Source organism: Coregonus clupeaformis, chromosome 31 (assembly GCF_020615455.1).
Source record: "Coregonus clupeaformis isolate EN_2021a chromosome 31, ASM2061545v1, whole genome shotgun sequence".
Taxonomy (NCBI): Eukaryota; Metazoa; Chordata; class Actinopteri; order Salmoniformes; family Salmonidae; genus Coregonus; species Coregonus clupeaformis.
Genome location: NC_059222.1, coordinates 39,003,309 through 39,021,527, shown reverse-complemented (window position 1 = coordinate 39,021,527; position 18,219 = coordinate 39,003,309). Strand labels below are relative to the sequence as shown.

Genomic DNA, 18,219 nt, shown 5'->3' with positions numbered 1-18,219 from the left:
AAGCAGGCTGTTTTCGGAACCCAAAACAGAGATTCTCTATTTAGTCAGCAGCCTTACATTTACATTTACATTTTAGTCATTTAGCAGACGCTCTTATCCAGAGCGACTTACAGTTAGTGCATACATTATTTTTATTTTTTCATACCCCCTGTGGGAATCGAACCCACAACCCTGGCGTTGCAAACGCCATGCTCTACCAACTGAGCTACATCCCTGCCGGCCATTCCCTCCCCTACCCTGGACGACGCTGGCCTTCAGTGGTGCAACAACAGGAGGTTGGTAGCACCTTAATTAGGGAGGACAGGCTTGTGATAATGGCTGGAGTGGAATGGTATCAACTACATAAAACACATGGGTTCCATTCACTCCTTTCCAGACATTATTATGAGCCGTCCTCCCCTCAGCAGCCTCCACTGGGTGCAACATGTGAAACACTTAATTTAAATCAAGGATTGATAACAACCAGCAGCACAGACACACGGAGAAAGTTATTATTTCAAAGGTTTGGTTTTATTTGATCATACTGTTGTATATTTTTGTCCATCGATTGAACGTCCACAAAGGACTTACACAAAGCATTAAACACATGCATAGTCTGGTTGTATTCAAACTCCACCCCTTTATCTCACTCTCTACATTTCTTTTCTCCCACACACCCCATCCCCCCCTCCCTACCACCTTGACACATGTACATCTGAACGTATGGGATAAGGCAGAAGAAACATGGTATTACCAAGGCATTGCCTTCTGAAGGATAGAATGTTCACCATCTTTCTATCTATCCAAGCCTCTTTAGATCTATGCAAGTGCCTTCCTCGCAGGTAGGTGGCTAGGGGTGAGATGATCTTTCTCTCATGTGCTCCCAGCGAAAGAAAAACGTTCACCACTTCACTGTACCACCATTTTTTTTTTAAAGAGATAGACTTGATAGGGAGAAACACAAAATCTATAATAGATGTAACACTGTAAAACAAAATGTAATCACCACTTTTTTTATTATTATTCAAATTATGCTTCTGATATTTTAAAGCCAAATGAATACAAAGCATTCTTCTGAGATGTTAGGAGTATGTGCCCGTCAAAGACCTCAGAAGGAAACCTATTGTTGTGGTTTCCCGCGAAGTTAAACTCTTCTCCAGGCATTGTAAGATCTGCACAGCGCAACGGACTGCAGTTAAGACTACCTGGAACGTGGCCTGGCTGGCTGGTTGCGTCCCATAAGGCACCCTATTCCCTATGTAGTGCGCTACTTTTGACCAGGGCCCATATAGTGCACTATATAGGGAATAGGGTGCCATTTGGGATTCACTTCTGCCTGTCTGGGGTACTATATTAAAAACACTACAGAGAATCACACGGTTCTATCTTCACTGGATTTCATCAAACACACCATAGACTGGTCTGGTGAGACATGCATTCTAGAAGGTTGTTTTAAGTGTTATTCCCAGATCTGTCTCTGACTGGGATGCTTTGATTATTCAGACAAAACGAATGCAACTGTTTATAAAAACGAAACTATTTTCTTTCCAAATGTCTATTAGAATAATCTGGGAAGTCCCGCCTCACCATCAATCTGATTGGTCCTAACATGAGTATGAGAAGCAACATCAAACAGCGTTTAACTAGAGAAAAAAAAAACACAAAAAGGCAACTTGGAATATGACTTTGGAATCAAACAGAGAATGAGGAAACACTGTTTAGCCATCATTGAATAGATATGGGGTTGTTCTAACCTGGGTAGTTTGAGAGGGGTAGAGGTAGGAGTTTTTAGGGGCAAAGAGGTGCACTTGATTTAGATCCCCTGGCCCGACAGGTAGGCAGAGTTTTCCCTTTTGCAACCATTCCATAGGTCCAAAAGGTGAGTCCTCTGCCCAGGAGACGCACGAGGAGCTAAATAAAGTGCACCTTTCTCTTTAAAGGGCTCTGTCCCAAATGGCTCCCTATGCATTACTTTTGACCTGGGCGCTAGTCAAAAGTAGTGCATTTTATAGGGAATAGGGTGCCATTTAAGACACCCATAGTTTAAAGGATGAGTCCTCCTGACGCCAGCCTCAGGGGGATGTGACATCATCACTCGACCAGTCTGTGTCTCATGACCCTAAAACGATACACAAACATCCTGACCCGTCTAGCTCCTCCCCCTAGCCTCTAACCCTACATCATGAGCCCCTGTCTAGCTCCTTCCCCTAGCCTCTAACCCTTCTGTGTTTGTTGACCTGAAGGAACCAGGTAGGTGTAAGCAATTTGACAAAAAAACATTTAGGGGGCTAGATGGATCCATCACCCAGGAGGCTGCAGAGGGGAGGACGGCTCATAATAATGGCTGGAATGGAGTCAATTTAATGGTATCATTTATTCCATTCCAGCCATTACTAAGAGCCAGTCCTCCCCAATTAAGGTGCCACCAACCTCCTGTGAATTCCATCACCATTCTATTAACACATCCAGTCCCTTTAGGTCTGCAAACACAAGTAGTAGCTAGGAGTTGTTTTTGGACCAGTAAACAATTTCACCGATCTCTCTCAAATCAAATCAGCTTTGCCTCGTTATATTTTATATGTGTATCATATTCATCTTGCCCTTTCACACACAACTTATTTTCTCCCCTAATATTTCATGAAATTTTGTTTAGAATGTATTTTTTTTTTTTTTTTTTTATCAGGCTGTGCAGTGGGCAGCTGGAATGGAGTGGTGGCAGGAAGTGATTAGGGTTCCTCGATGTCCAGGAACTCCTTCTTGGGCGGAGCCATACCGCGGTACCAGGAACAGGAGCCGTCGGTCCTCTTGACGCAGGCGTAGTGGTTGGCTTGGCGACCGTACACCTGCTTCTCCATCATCAAGTCTGTCCACAGACACTCCTCTGGAGCAGAGATGGCACAGGGCAGGGAGGCGCAGCGCACAATCTACACACAGACAGACACACACACAGGTTAAGACCTTTCACAGGAGAGGTTCCCCTACCACATCACCATCCTGCCCTGCGCCCCACCACCTCCCAACCTACCTTGCAGTCACAGCCCATCTGATAGCGCTGAGTCAGACTCTTCTTCTGAGTGGGGCTCATGGACTCCCAGGGAGTGATATAATCACACAGGGTCACATGCATCTTCCCACCTGCCTCCATTTTGCCTGCGGGGGGGGGGAAGAGAGAGAAAGATATGGCGGGGAAGAGAGAAGGAGAGAGGGGAGGAGGGGTTCTTTAAAAACAGCAACAGAAATGTGGTTCTAAAACACTAACCAGGGAGTGAGACCTATCAGACAGAAACGTTTATTTTACTCTTCTCCCCCTTCTTTAGATTGGTAAATGGTTTTCACCATGCCGAGGTCCGGAGGAAACGCTAGCCTCAGAAGTTCCTGGTCTGGTGTTCCCTGTAATTAGGCTGTGTGTGTGTGTTTGTGAGAGAGAGTAGGGAAACCAGAGCATGCATGATCTAATGCCCCTCTGTGTCTCTCTTTACGTCTATCCTGTCTGCTCCAGTTGTGCTCACTCAGCCCCTTCTAGCACAGCCTGATCCCAGATCTGTTTGTGCCGTCTTGCCAACTCCTTGTAACACTACTAACCGTAAGAGGAGGCACGGCAGCACAAACAGCTCTGGGATCAGGCTACTTCTAGCACACAGCGGAGGGAGATGAACTACGTCATGCCATCAGTGTGTGGTAGGGTCAGACAGACGTCTAGCCTCACCTGAGATCAGGTACTCCTTCTTGCCACTGGTATCCAAGGTAACGCCACACACAGCAGAGACCGGAGCAGTGAAGATCGCCTCAATGTCCTGGTCAGGACCCTTAAACATCTACAACTCAACAACAGGTCAGGGGTTAGATAAACACAGGTCTCATATCTAACACAACCACAGGTGAAGGGTTAGAGGTCATGGATATATTCTCACCTTGATCTGTTTGACATCATACTGTATGCTGGTGATGGGGTTCCCATAGATATCATTCCCAGTATCCACCTCCTTCTCCCCCACCACCTTCGCTCGGATCACTGCAGGGAGACAGGGTCAGCGGACATCAACACACACATCCCCAAAACAAAGCTTCTGTTTGAATTCCTTCTCCCACCACAGACCCAGTACATCTAGTTAACCACCTGCAGATGGAGCCCAGGCAGCCTAAACAGCCTCTACTGCAGCCTGACATTCCTACATCACAGTAATAAACCCAAACAACACAGAGTCAAAACAGCCTTTGTTGTTTTGACTTTCAGGATGTGAACTAGCTGCCAGTAACATTCCAGATTTTCATGGCTACGATCACGATTTGATAGCACATATGGACAGGGAGAGATGTGTGCCCTCACTGACAGAAACAAGGGAGTGATTTAGGCACATTATTGAGAGAGACACACCGGGACAGAGAGAGACACACCGGGACAGAGAGAGACACACCGGGAGAGAGACAGGGACAGAGAGAGACACACCGGGACAGAGATAGGGAGAGAGAGACAGAGAGAGACACACCGGGACAGAGATAGGGAGTGAGAGAGACAGAGACAGAGAGAGACACACCGGGACAGAGATAGGGAGTGAGAGAGACAGAGAGAGACACACCGGGACAGAGAGAGACACACCGGGACAGAGATAGGGAGTGAGAGAGACAGACTAAATGTAGAGACACTGAAGAAAGTATAGATCTAGTATAAACTGTAGTTCCTGTGTGTGTCTGTGCTTTAGCTATGGGGAGAGAATGGAAAATATGAGCAATACGCAAGAACATCAAATCACCAGAGAAAAAAAAGAAAAAAAACACGTACACACTCCACAGGGGTTACTACCATTGCTCTGTCCCCTCGGGTTCCCTTTATGGCTTGGAACAGACGCAGACACGGAGGGGTTTACTGCTGAGTTAACGTCTGACTCCCTCCCTCATCTCTCCCCCTCCCTGGTCCAGGTCGCATGCTTTTCTGCACATGTAACCACTTCCCAAGTTCATACAGAGGGAGCTCACTGTGGCTGATGCAAACACACACACCGAGCGCCAGCGGTATACCTGGCTGGATCGGTCTCCTGCATTCCGTGGAGTTTTTCCCTTCTCTCGTTTCCTGACCCAGAGGCTAATGAGCACTAAGGACTCTGGGAATAGAACAGGGTAGACAGAACGCTCAGCTCAGGGAAACAGTGATTCCGTGATTTGAGACTGCTGCCTGTTTAATGGCTTTTCCTGAATTTGCAGGAATTATGTTTTTTCTCTAAATAGGCACCATTTCCCCCCTGCTACTTCTTGACTAGGTCATATGATCGCCCATGTTGAGAGGAGAGCAGAAACTCTTAGAGGGACAGAGCGAGGTTAACACACACACCTCAACCCAACCATAGCTATGCAGAATGACTTATACCCTCCTTTAACCACCACACTCAACCACTCGCCATCAGTGTGGTGGTTCTAGGGGGTGACCTGGCCTCACTCTTCCAAGCCTCGGGACACTCTGGCTGGCCTGGAGCAGGCTGGGAAGTCCCACGTCTTAAATGGCTACAAGCTATACGTGGAAGAAGGGGTGTGTGTGTGTGTGTGTGTGTGGTCTATGGGAGTAGACCAATGACTGTATAAATGAATGGACAAAGCCATCGATCAAGTGACACCATTCATTCCTATGTGAAGACTCAATAGCGCATTTGAAGCCCAGGAAGTCAGTTAAGATGACGACTCATGTGGGATGTTTTTGTAGACATAACATGCGCAGTTTGAGCTACTCCAGGAAGAGACAGTGCAGGCTAGCTCAGTGCTGCCTCCTCTCATTGCCTATATTTCAAGTTGAAGGCCGACCAGGGTACTGCAGGCTGCCATTAGCTACTATTAATTATCCTTATAACTTCTTCTGTGTGGTATTTTAAAATACCAAGGACATACATCTAGTGTAATATAAGTCATTATTGGTAGCATCACGGTCTTCTAAATGTGTATTTATTTACATGAAGATTGGCCTTTCCCCCCCTTCACTATAATGGGGGGATCCGGTCTTCTGTAAACAATGCCTGCAGTACCGCGGTCGGCCTTGAACTTCCATGGTTTCAATGAGAGAGGGCAGTCGTTACACACTAGGGTAAATGTTGATCACGTAGCTGTTAGTGTCTCTGGGCTACAGAGGATACAGACCGTGCTGTCTACTGTCTTTGTAGATACACCCACCCACACAGTCATCTTCTCATCTTATTTCCACAGAGTATGGATGGGAGCTTAGCTTAAGCATATTCTTGGCCCCTCTCTGAAAAGTCTAACTTATGTTGATGAGCTTAGTGGGACTGCTACACCAAGAGGTCCTTGTGTATGTATGCATAGTCACTAGTCAGAATGACCAGGACTCGGATGACTTCTGAACACTGTTGACAAAGTCAGAAGATCCCACCCTGTAAGTCAACTGTGTGTGTATGTACCCCATTCTCATGGATATCATGCATATTTGTGAGAGGTCCTTGACTTTTATAGCATTTTCCTTTTGAGTACCCAGAACTGACAGCCAGATGTCATACGCTGCCAGATGGACGCATTTGCGTGTCTGTGAGAGAAGGCTATACATCGCAGTGCTGTGTACGTCTGTGCAGACTTGCGTGTTCACCCAGTGAGGTGTGTCGCTATCCTGCTGCATTAGGTCTGTGCAGAGCAGGAAAACCCCAGAAACATTCCTGTCATTCCTCACAGCTACACCCCTCAGGAAGGGGGGGGAAGAGGGAGAGAGAGATTCGAGCATAATTTATACTACCCTGCTTATTCCATCTTAGTCTCCCCTGCTCTCTCTCTCTTTATGTCTTCCTCTCCTTCATTCTCTTCGCTGTGCCACGTCCACAAGCCAGGCGGCACTCCTAGCCCCACAGCAGACGCTAAAGCACCGTAAACTCATAGGGAACTGTGTGTGTCACCTCTGTTCCTGTCCTACACAGTCCTACTGTACATGGCTGCAGCATAGTCAGGTGGAGACACAAGCCTTCAGATCTCAGGCAAAGTTACTAATCATCACGTGAGCCAATCACCACCATTATACATTTCCTGTTGTATCATCATTCAACAGGAAACAGCCAGTGTGCAAAATAATACATTTTGGTTGTTTCCCAAATGGCACAAACTACAATGTGAACGCACAAACTACAATGTGAACGCACAAACTGACACACTTCCAGCATACCTATAGGCCAAAGCCTGAGAGACTGCATTAGTGACCAACTATCCCACTGCTGCCACCAGTGTAGCGACTATGGGCTAACAGACAGAGCTGGCAAGCACACTACTACCAGCCATAAAGGACCAGACCTCTTGACAGAGGCTGTAGTAGAGAAACAACAACAATCAGAAGGTGCACGTGAGGGCGTAGCCTGTTGCCGGTCTATCTATACTCACCTACGTCCGTGTTACAGAACGCCTGTTGCGGGTGCACAGGGGCACAGCTGCACGCTTCAACGAGTTCCTCTGCCTGCCACAGAATCAGCAACGTCAGAGTGCAGAGAACGCCGTTAATTGATAAAGGCATTTTCTCCCGCTGTGTTTCCGTTGTTTACCTTCCTTTAAAATGCGGAAAAAAGTGCCCGTATAGAGAGTGAAATTGACGGAGCGGGCTGTAGGTGTGTGTCTGTGTCAGCAGAGCTACAATGACCGTTAACCAAGACCAAAGAATAACGGAAGACCGCAGGTCCTGAGCCCCCGGCCGTTGAGTAGGAGGAAAAAACTAAAAAAAATCCCCCTTTAGAAAGTCGGGAAGGAAACGCTATTGCACTGTCCAACAGTGTGACCTTCGCTTCTTTCTATCTTTCTGGTGCGATGTCGTTTCTCCGTGATCAGGCGGCTTTTAAGGCTGCTGAAGTTTGGACTCCTCCCCCCTCGGTAACAATTCGTCCAGCGGTAGGCGCTCGAGCCTTGGGTTAAAGGTTTTCCTATTCTCTTTGCCTGTCTACCCAAACTCCTTGCTCCGGCCAAACGCTACGCCACGCCTACGGACGTAGTTTTTTCTCTGCGTTGAGGGGGCTCGATTAATTTCGGCCGGGCGCCCGTGTATACGTGTTTTGCACCGGCTGAAAGTTGATTGCATTCGATTTGGAACTGGGCTGACTCCAGCTCTGCACAACCTGCGAAGTCGGCTCAAAACAAAAGTGATGTAATTAAACACGTGTAGTAATTAGTAGGATTCTGTGTTTTCCCATGCAAAGTGATTGCTTTTATAGATAGATAGATAGATAGATAGATAGATAGATGTATTTGATCATTTTAAACACAATACAACCACACATGTGGATAATGCATTTAAAATCATCAAGGATGATGCCAAAATTATTTTCATTGTGGTCCTCTTAAATGGCTAAAATGTTTGACAAACATAACATAGTAGGCCTAGGCTAAACAGTAGACCTAACCTACTAGGCATACTTGGGTTACAGATAAAGTATAATAAATAATATATCTTTTTACTTGTTTAGCGCTTTTAATAAAAAAACGCTTTATCTGCCTTCCCAATGAAAACTAGTTAGAAAATTCAAACATTTATTTTGTGGAAAAGAGATGTATGTTTTTGGATGATACAACATGCTGCCTTGTTGACAAAATGTCTGAATGGCGCAAATAACTGTTAGATTTGAGAAGGGTGCTCCTCCCTCACTTTTTGCCCTATGACATGATGGGACTTTTCCCAGTTCAAGCCGGGCCAGCGTAAAATAACTCCCTCATTGAGTCTGGATCTGAGTACTCTCCCAAGGAGTTCTAGAATGGAAATCCATTCTAGTCCGTCTGATTGGTCCCATAAACTGATGGGTTGGGCCAGAGCCAGAATACACATGGGTAAAGCAGCGTTAAAAAATGCGTCCTCAGGCAACTATTCTCTTCTCAAATCAAATCAAATTTTATTGGCTATATACAAATGTTTAGCAGATGTTATTGCATGTATAGCGAAATGTTTGTGTTTCTAGCTCCAACAGTGCAATAATATCTAACAATTCACAACAATACACATAATACACACAATCTAAAAGTAAAAGAATGGAACTAAGAAATATATAAATATTAGGACGAGCGATGTCGGAGTGGCATAGACTAAATACAGTAGAATAGAATAAGGTATATATATGAGATGAGTTACGCAAAAATATGTAAACATGATTAAAGTGACTAGTGTTCCATTATTAAAGTGGCCTGTGATTCCAAGTCTATGTATATAGGGCAGCAGCCTCTAAGGTGCAGGGTTGCGTAACCGGGAGGAAGCCGCCTAGTGATGGCTATTTAACAGTCTGATGGCCTTGAGATAGAAGCTGTTTTTCAGTATCTCGGTCCCAGCTTTGATGCACCTGTACTGACCTCGCCTTCTGGATGATAGCGGGGTGAACAGGCAGTGGCTCGGGTGGTTGTTGTCCTTGATGATCTTTTTGGCCTTCCTGTGACATCGGGTGCTGTAGGTCTCCTCTCCTATGTTCTGAATCTCATCCTCTTCCCCGTCCAGTAGAGCTTATTTTTTATATTTATTTTTTATAAATCAAATAAAATAAAATTTTATTTGCCACATGCGCCGAATACAACAGGTGTAGACATTACAGTGAAATGCTTACTTACAAGCCCTTAACCAACAATGCAGTTTAAGAAAAAAATAAAAATTGCAAATAATTAAAGAGCAGCAGTAAAATAAAATAACAGTAGGGAGGTTATATACAGGGGGTACCGGTACAGAGTCAATGTGCGGGGGCACCGGTTAGTTGAGGTATTTGAGGTAATATGTACATGTGGGTAGAGTTAAAGTGACTATGCATAAATAATAAACAGAGTAGCAGCAGCGTAAAAGAAAGGGTTGGGGTGGGGGGGCAATGCAAATAGTCCGGGTAGCCATGATTAGCTGTTCAGGAGTCTTATGGCTTGTGGGTAGAAGCTGTTAAGAAGCCTTTTGGACCTAGACTTGGCGCTCCAGTACCGCTTGCCGTGCGGTAGCAGAGAGAACAGTCTATGACTAGGGTGGCTGGAGTCTTTGATAATTTTTAGGGCCTTCCTCTGACACCGCCAGGTATAAAGGTCCTGGATGGCAGGAAGCATGGCCCCAGTGATGTACTGGGCCGTACGCACTACCCTCTGTAGTGCCTTGCGGTCAGAGGCCGAGCAGTTACCATACCAGGCGGTGATGCAACCAGTCAGGATGCTCTCGATGGTGCAGCTGTAGAACTGTTTGAGGATCTGAGGACCCATGCCAAATCTTTTCAGTCTCCTGAGGGGGAATAGGCTTTGTCGTGCCCTCTTCACGACTGTCTTGGTGTGTTTGGACCATGATAGTTCATTGGTGATGTGGACACCAAGGAACTTGAAGCTCTCAACCTGTTCCACCACAGCCCTGTCGATGAGAATGGGGGCATGATCAGTCCTCTTTTTTTTCCTGTAGTCCACAATCCTCTCCTTTCTCTTGATCACGTTGAGGGAGAGGTTGTTATCCTGGCACCACACGGCCAGGTCTCTGACCTCCTCCCTATAGGCTGTCTCATCATTGTCAGTGATCAGGCCTACCACTGTTGTGTCGTCTGCAAACTTAATGATGGTGTGGGAATCGTGCCTGGCCATGCAGTCATGGGTGAACAGGGAGTACAGGAGGGGACTGAGCACGCACCCCTGAGGGGCCCCCGTGTTTAGGATCAGCGTGGCAGATGTGTTGTTACCTACCCTTACCACCTGTGGGCGGCCCGTTAGGAAGTCCAGGATCCAGTTGCAGAGGGAGGTGTTTAGTCCCAGGGTCCTTAGCTTAGTGATGAGCTTTGAGGGCACTATTGTGTTGAAGTCAATGAATAGCATTGTCATGTAGGTGTTCCTCTTATCCAGGTGGGAAAGGGCAGTGTGGAGTGCAATAGAGATTGCATCATCTGTGGATCTGTTGGGGTGGTGTGCAAATTGGAGTGGGTCTAGGGTTTCTGGGATAATGGTGTTGATGTGAGCCATGACCAGCCTTTCAAAGCACTTCATGGCTACAGACGTGAGTGCTACTGGTCGGTAGTCATTTAGGCAGGTTATCTTAGTGTTCTTGGGCACAGGGACTATGGTGGTTTAGCAGACGCTTTTATCCATGTGTGCATACATTTTTACGTATGGTGGTCCCGGGGATCGAACCCACTACCCTGGCGTTACAAGCACCATGCTCTACCAATTGAGCTACAGAGGACCACAGAGTGTTGCTTGCCTCGAAGCGAGCATAGAAGTGATTTAGCTCGTCTGGTAGGCTTGTGTCACTGGGCAGCTCGCAGCTGTGCTTCCCTTTGTAGTCTGTAATAGTTTTCAAGCCCTGCCACATTCGACGAGCATCAGAGCCGGTGTAGTACGATTCAATCTTAGTCCTGTATTGACTCTTTGCCTGTTTGATGGTTCGTCGGAGGGCATAGCGGGATTTCTTATAAGCGTCCTGGTTAGAGTCCCGCTCCTTGAAGGCGGCAGCTCTACCCTTTAGCTCAGTGCGGATGTTGCCTGTAATCCATGGCTTCTGGTTGGGGTATGTAGGTACGGTCACTGTGGAGACGACGTCATCGATGCACTTATTGATGAAGCCAGTGACTGATGTGGTGTACTCCTCAATGCAATCGGAAGAATCCCGGAACAGTAAGTGTTGCATAACAATGCACTACCAACTGAATGTCTCCGTTGGTGCAGTTGATGTTGTAAATATTAGGGGTAAATATGTATGACACTGGATTTGTGCATCTAATTGTAGCCTATGACATTTGTTTTGTACGTCTAATTGTGATAATGTACTGATATATGATTTAATGCAATGACATTGGATTTGTGCATCTAATTTTAGCCTAGCCTATGATATTTGTTTTGTGCATATAATTGTGATAATGTACTGATATGGGATTTTATGGGATTTTAAATTGATTATGTATTTATTTCTCTGTTTCCATAAAAGCCTAAATGACAAACAAACAAATCAAAACAAAGGCAAAGTCTTCTCATGCTTTGTTGATTTAAAAAAAGCTTTTGACTCAATTTGGTATGAGGGCCTGCTATACACATTGATGAAAAGTGGTAATGGGGGGAAAACATACGACAATATAAAATCCATGTACACAAACAACACGTGCGGTTAAAATGGGCAAAAAACACACACATTTCTTTCCACAGGGCCGGGGGGTGAGACAGGGATGCAGCTTAAGTCCCACCCTCTTCAACATACATATATCAATGAATTGGCGAGGGCACTAGAACAGTCTGCAGCACCCGGCCTCACTCTACTAAAATCTGACGTCAAATGTCTACTGTTTGCTGATGATCTGGTGCTTCTGTCCCCAACCAAGGAGGGCCTACAGCAGCACCTAGATCTTCTGCACAGATTCTGTCAGACCTGGACCCTGACAGTAAATCTCAGTGAGACAAAAATAATGGTGTTCCAATAAAGGTCCAGTTGCCAGGACAACAAATACAAATTCCATCTAGACACCGTTGCCCTAGAGCACACAACAAACGATACATACCTCGGCCTAAACATCAGCGCCACAGGTAACTTCCACAAAGCTGTGAACGATCTCAGAGACAAGGCAAGAAGGGCCTTCTATGCCATCAAAAGGAAGATAAAATTCGACATACCAATTAGGATCTGGCTACAAATACTTGAATCAGTTATAGAACCCATTGCCCTTTATGGTTGTGAGGTCTGGGGTCCGCTCACCAACCAAGAATTCACAAAATGGGACAAACACCAAATTGAGACTGCATGCAGAATTCTGCAAAAATATCCTCTGTGTTCAACGTAAAACACCAAATAATGCATGCAGAGCAGAATTAGGCTGATACCCGCTAATTATCAATATCCAGAAAAGAGCCGTTAAATTCTACAACCACCTAAAAGGAAGCGATACCCAAACCTTCCATAACAAAGCCATCACCTATAGAGAAATGAACCTGGAGAAGAGCCCCCTAAGCAAGCTGGTCCTGGGGCTCGGTTCACAAACACAAACAGACCCCACAGAGCCCCAGGACAGCAAGACAATTAGACCCAACCAAATCATGAGAAAACAAAAAGATAATTACTTGACACATTGGAAAGAATTGACAACAAAACAGAGCAAACTACAATGATATTTGGCCCTAAACAGAGAGTACACAGTGGCAGAATACCTGACCACCGTGACTGATCAAAATTACGGAAATCTTTGACTATGTACAGACTCAGTGAGCATAGCACTGCTATTGAGAAAGGCCGCCGTAGGCAGACCTGTTTCTCAAGAGAAGACAGGATATGTGCACACTGCCCACAAAATGAAAACTTAGCTGCACTTACCTAACTTCCTGCCAAATATATGACCATATTAGAGACACATATTTCCCTCAGATTACACAGACCCACAAATAATTTGAAAACATATCTAATTTTTATAAACTCCCATATCTATTGGGTGAAATACCACAGTGTGCAATCACAGCAGCAATATTTGTTACCTGTTGCCACAAGAAAAGGGCAACCAGTGAAAAACAAACACCACTGTAAATACAGGGTTTATTTATTTTCCCTTTTGTACTTTAACTATTTGCACATCATTACAACACTGTATATAGACATAATATGACATTTGAAATGTTTTGTGAGTGTAATGTTTACTGTACATTTTTTATTGTTTATTTCTATCTATTCCACTTGCTTTGGCAATGTAAATATGTTTCCCATGCCAATAAAGCCCCTTAAATTGAGAGAGAGAGAGAGAGAGAGCTGTAGTTTAATGGCTGTGGTGACCGACTCAACTGGGAAACCATGTAGAGAATGTGCAGCGTGTGCCCAGAACTGGTGGTTCATCTATCTCTCTGCTCTCCTCTATCTCTCTATGAAATGACCCCAAAACAAGACATCTACAGTGGGGAAAAAAAGTATTTAGTCAGCCACCAATTGTGCAAGTTCTCCCACTTAAAAAGACGAGAGAGGCCTGTAATTTTCATCATAGGTACACGTCAACTATGACAGAAAAATTGAGAAAAGAAATTCCAGAAAATCACATTGTAGGATTTTTAATGAATTTATTTGCAAATTATGGTGGAAAATAAGTATTTGGTCACCTACAAACAAGCAAGATTTCTGGCTCTCACAGACCTGTAACTTCTTCTTTAAGAGGCTCCTCTGTCCTCCACTCGTTACCTGTATTAATGGCACCTGTTTGAACTTGTTATCAGTATAAAAGACACCTGTCCACAACCTCAAACAGTCACACTCCAAACTCCACTATGGAGAGCTGTCAAAGGACACCAGAAACAAAATTGTAGACCTGCACCAGGCTGGGAAGACTGAATCTGCAATAGGTAAGCAGCTTGGTTTGAAGAAATCAACTGTGGGAGCAATTATACGAAATGGAAGACATACAAGACCACTGATAATCTCCCTCGATCTGGGGCTCCACGCAAGATCTCACCCCGTGGGATCAAAATGATCACAAAAACGGTGAGCAAAAATCCCAGAACCACACAGGGAGACCTAGTGAATGACCTGCAGAGAGCTGGGACCAAAGTAACAAAGCCTACCATCAGTAACACACTACGCCGCCAGGGACTCAAATCCTGCAGTGCCAGACGTGTCCCCCTGCTTAAGCCAGTACATGTCCAGGCCCGTCTGAAGTTTGCTAGAGTGCATTTGGATGATCCAGAAGAGGATTGGGAGAATGTCATATGGTCAGATGAAACCAAAATAGAACTTTTTGGTAAAAACTCAACTCGTCGTGTTTGGAGGACAAAGAATGCTGAGTTGCATCCAAAGAACACCATACCTACTGTGAAGCATGGGGGTGGAAACATCATGCTTTGGGGCTGTTTTTTCTGCAAAGGGACCAGGATGACTGATCCGTGTAAAGGAAAGAATGAATGGGGCCATGTATCGTGAGATTTTGAGTGAAAACCTCCTTCCATCAGCAAGGGCATTGAAGATGAAATGTGGCTGGGTCTTTCAATATGACAATGATCCCAAACACACCGCCCGGGCAACGAAGGAGTGGCTTCGTAAGAAGCATTTCAAGGTCCTGGAGTGGCCTAGCCAGTCTCCAGATCTCAACCCCATAGAAAATCTTTGGAGGGAGTTGAAAGTCCGTGTTGCCCAGCGACAGCCCCAAAACATCACTGCTCTAGAGGAGATCTGCATGGAGGAATGGGCCAAAATACCAGCAACAGTGTGTGAAAACCTTGTGAAGACTTACAGAAAACGTTTGACCTGTGTCATTGCCAACAAAGGGTATATAACAAAGTATTGAGAAACTTTTGTTATTGACCAAATACTTATTTTCCACCATAATTTGCAAATAAATTCATAAAAAATCCTACAATGTGATTTTCTGGATTTTTTTTTCTCATTTTGTCTGTCATAGTTGACATGTACCTATGATGAAAATTACAGGCCTCTCTCATCTTTTTAAGTGGGAGAACTTGCACAATTGGTGGCTGACTAAATACTTTTTTCCCCCACTGTATCTCTCTGTTCTCCTCTATCTCGCTATGAAATGACCCCAAAACAAGACATCTATCTCTCTGTTCTCCTCTATCTCGCTATGAAATGACCCCAAAACAAGACATCTATCTCTCTGTTCTCCTCTATCTCGCTATGAAATGACCCCAAAACAAGACATCTATCTCTCTGCTCTCCTCTATCTCGCTATGAAATGACCTCAGAACAAGACGGCTGATCATACTCCATCTGTAAACACCAGCTCTATCAGCATCAGCTCAGGCAGTTAACCATCATGATGATAATGTGTGTGTGTGTGTGTGTTTGTGTGTGTGTATGTGTTTGCTTGTGTGTGTGTGTATGTTTGAGTGTGAATTTATCAAAGTATACCAACTGGTCTGGAGGCAAAAGCGGACATTCTAAAGTAAGGCTCATCATCGTATGAGGCTGTGACTTTGCACACTACCTCTGTCACTTCTGCTTTCCGATAGGTTGTTACGTGTGAGGATGTTGCACAGAAGCAGTGCCCAGAAGAGATATGTAGCAATACCAGGGCACGAGAATTGCGAAAGTGACAGCTTAGTTGGTACACACTCATACAGTACCAGTCAAAAGTTTGGACACACCTACTCATTCAAGGGTTTTTCTTTATTTTTCTATTTTCTACATTGTAGGATAATAGTGAAGACATCAAAACTATAAAATAGCACATATGGAATCGTGTAGTAACCAAAAAAGTGTTAAACGAATCAAAATATATTTTATATTTGAGATTCTTCAAAGTAGCCACCCTTTGCCTTGATGACAGCTTTGCACACTCTTGGCATTCTCTCAACCAGCTTCATGAGGAATGCTTTTCCAACTATCTTTAAGGAGTTCCCACATATGCTGAGCACTTGTTGGCTGCTTTTCCTTCACTCTGCCGTCCAACTCATCCCAAACCATCTCAATTGGGTTGAGGTCAGGTGATTGTGGATGCCAGGTCATCTGATGCAGCACTCTCCTTCTTGGTAAAATAGCCCTAACACAGCCTGGAGGTGTGTTGGGTCATTGTCCTGTTGAAAAACAAATGATAGTCCCTCTCAGCGCAAACCAGATGGGATGGCGTATCGCTGCAGAATGCTGTGGTAGCCATGCTGGTTAAGTGTGCCTTGAATTCTAAATAAATCACTGACAGTGTCACCAGCAAAGCACCCCCACACCATCACACCTCCTCCTCCATGCTTCATGGTGGGAACCACATATGCGGAGATCATCCGTTCACCTACTCTGCGTCTCACAAAGACAAGGCGGCTGGAACTAAAAATCACTTGAAGAAACTTTCAAAGTTCTTGACATTTTCCGTATTGACTGACCTTCATGTCTTGAAGTAATGATGGACTGTCATTTCTCTTTGCTTATTTGAGCTGTTCTTGCCATAATATGGACTTGGTCTTTTACCAAATAGGGCTATCTTCTGTATACCAAACCTACCTTGTCACAACAGAACTGATTGGCTCTATCGCATTAAGAAAGAAATTCCACAAATTAACTTTCAACAAGGCACACCTGTTAATTGAAATGCATTCAGGGTGACTACCTCATGAAGATGGTTGAGAGAATGCCAAGAGTGTGCAAAGCTGTCAAGGCAAAGGGTGGCTACTTTGAAGAATCTCAAATATAAAATATATTTTGATTTGTTTAACACTTTTTTGGTTAATACATGATTCCATATGTGTTATTTCATAGTTTTGATGTCTTCACTATTATTCCACAATTTAGAAAATAGTAAAAATTAAGAAAAACCCTGGAATGAGCAGGTGTGTCCAAACCTTTGACTGGTACTGTACATACATGCATTCGCTCACGTACACAGCTTCTCACACACACACAGGTAATCACACACAAACACAAACTGTATGATGGTCATTCCATGAAACCGATACGATTTGAATCCCTCTGACCTTTAAGTATATTTTAAGTACTGGGTCACCAAAATCTAATTTTAAAAGCTTTTTTATAAAAATTGAAATGTCCCCTGTAATGAAGTGTAAGAAACATTACATGCATTATCATCTTCAATACCAGAAAATATCTTTTTTTCAACTGACACCAGGCATTTTGTCATGTCCCCCGTGGCCTTCAAGGAATTTGAACATGACTAATAAAATGTGCAAATAATCCATACATGTTGACATTTATGTAAACATCTATTTGTGCTCTTTTGCTGAGAATGTCTTTTGGGTTCTGGTAGTTTTTAATAGTTGATTCTCTCTCTCTCTCTCACACAAACACACTGCACATATTTTTGGATAGGGACAAGTACAAACACATTAACACATTTAACAAACAATCGTCCGATGCATTGCACTATAGAGTTTCTAGTTTGTGCTAATTTTCTACTCCCGTCCAAATGGCCTTTTATGGAAACAAAGAAAGGAATACATCATCAATTTAAAATCTCATATCAATACATTATCACAATTAGACGCACTATACAAATGTCATAGGCTACAATTAGATGCACAAATCCAATGTCATACATACAGTGAGGGAAAAAAGTATTTGATCCACTGCTGATTTTGTACGTTTGCCCACTGACAAAGACATGATCAGTCTATAGTTTTAATGGTAGGTTTATTTGAACAGTGAGAGACAGAATAACAACAACAAAATCCAGAAAAACGCATGTCAAAAAATGTTGTAAATTGATTTGCATTTTAATGAGGGAAATAAGTATTTGACCCCTCTGCAAAACATGACTTAGTACTTGCTGGCAAAACCCTTGTTGGCAATCACAGAGGTCAGACGTTTCTTGTAGTTGGCCACCAGGTTTGCACACATCTCAGGAGGGATTTTGTCCCACTCCTCTTTGCAGATTTTCT

General features: G+C 44.2%; 1 protein-coding gene across 1 annotated transcript; it reads right to left on the bottom strand.

The window, feature by feature from the left end:
- Positions 1–491: 491 nt before the first annotated feature.
- LOC121547709 (metalloproteinase inhibitor 2) lies at positions 492–7,849 on the bottom strand. The gene is made up of 5 exons (XM_041859113.2): positions 7,336–7,849; positions 3,891–3,991; positions 3,686–3,794; positions 3,005–3,129; positions 492–2,903 (listed from the first exon to the last, which is right to left on the bottom strand). Exons 1-5 carry the CDS (start codon positions 7,463–7,465, stop codon positions 2,706–2,708), a joined length of 663 nt encoding a protein of 220 aa, XP_041715047.1. The 5' UTR covers positions 7,466–7,849; the 3' UTR covers positions 492–2,705.
- Between the last annotated feature and the right edge of the window lie 10,370 nt (positions 7,850–18,219).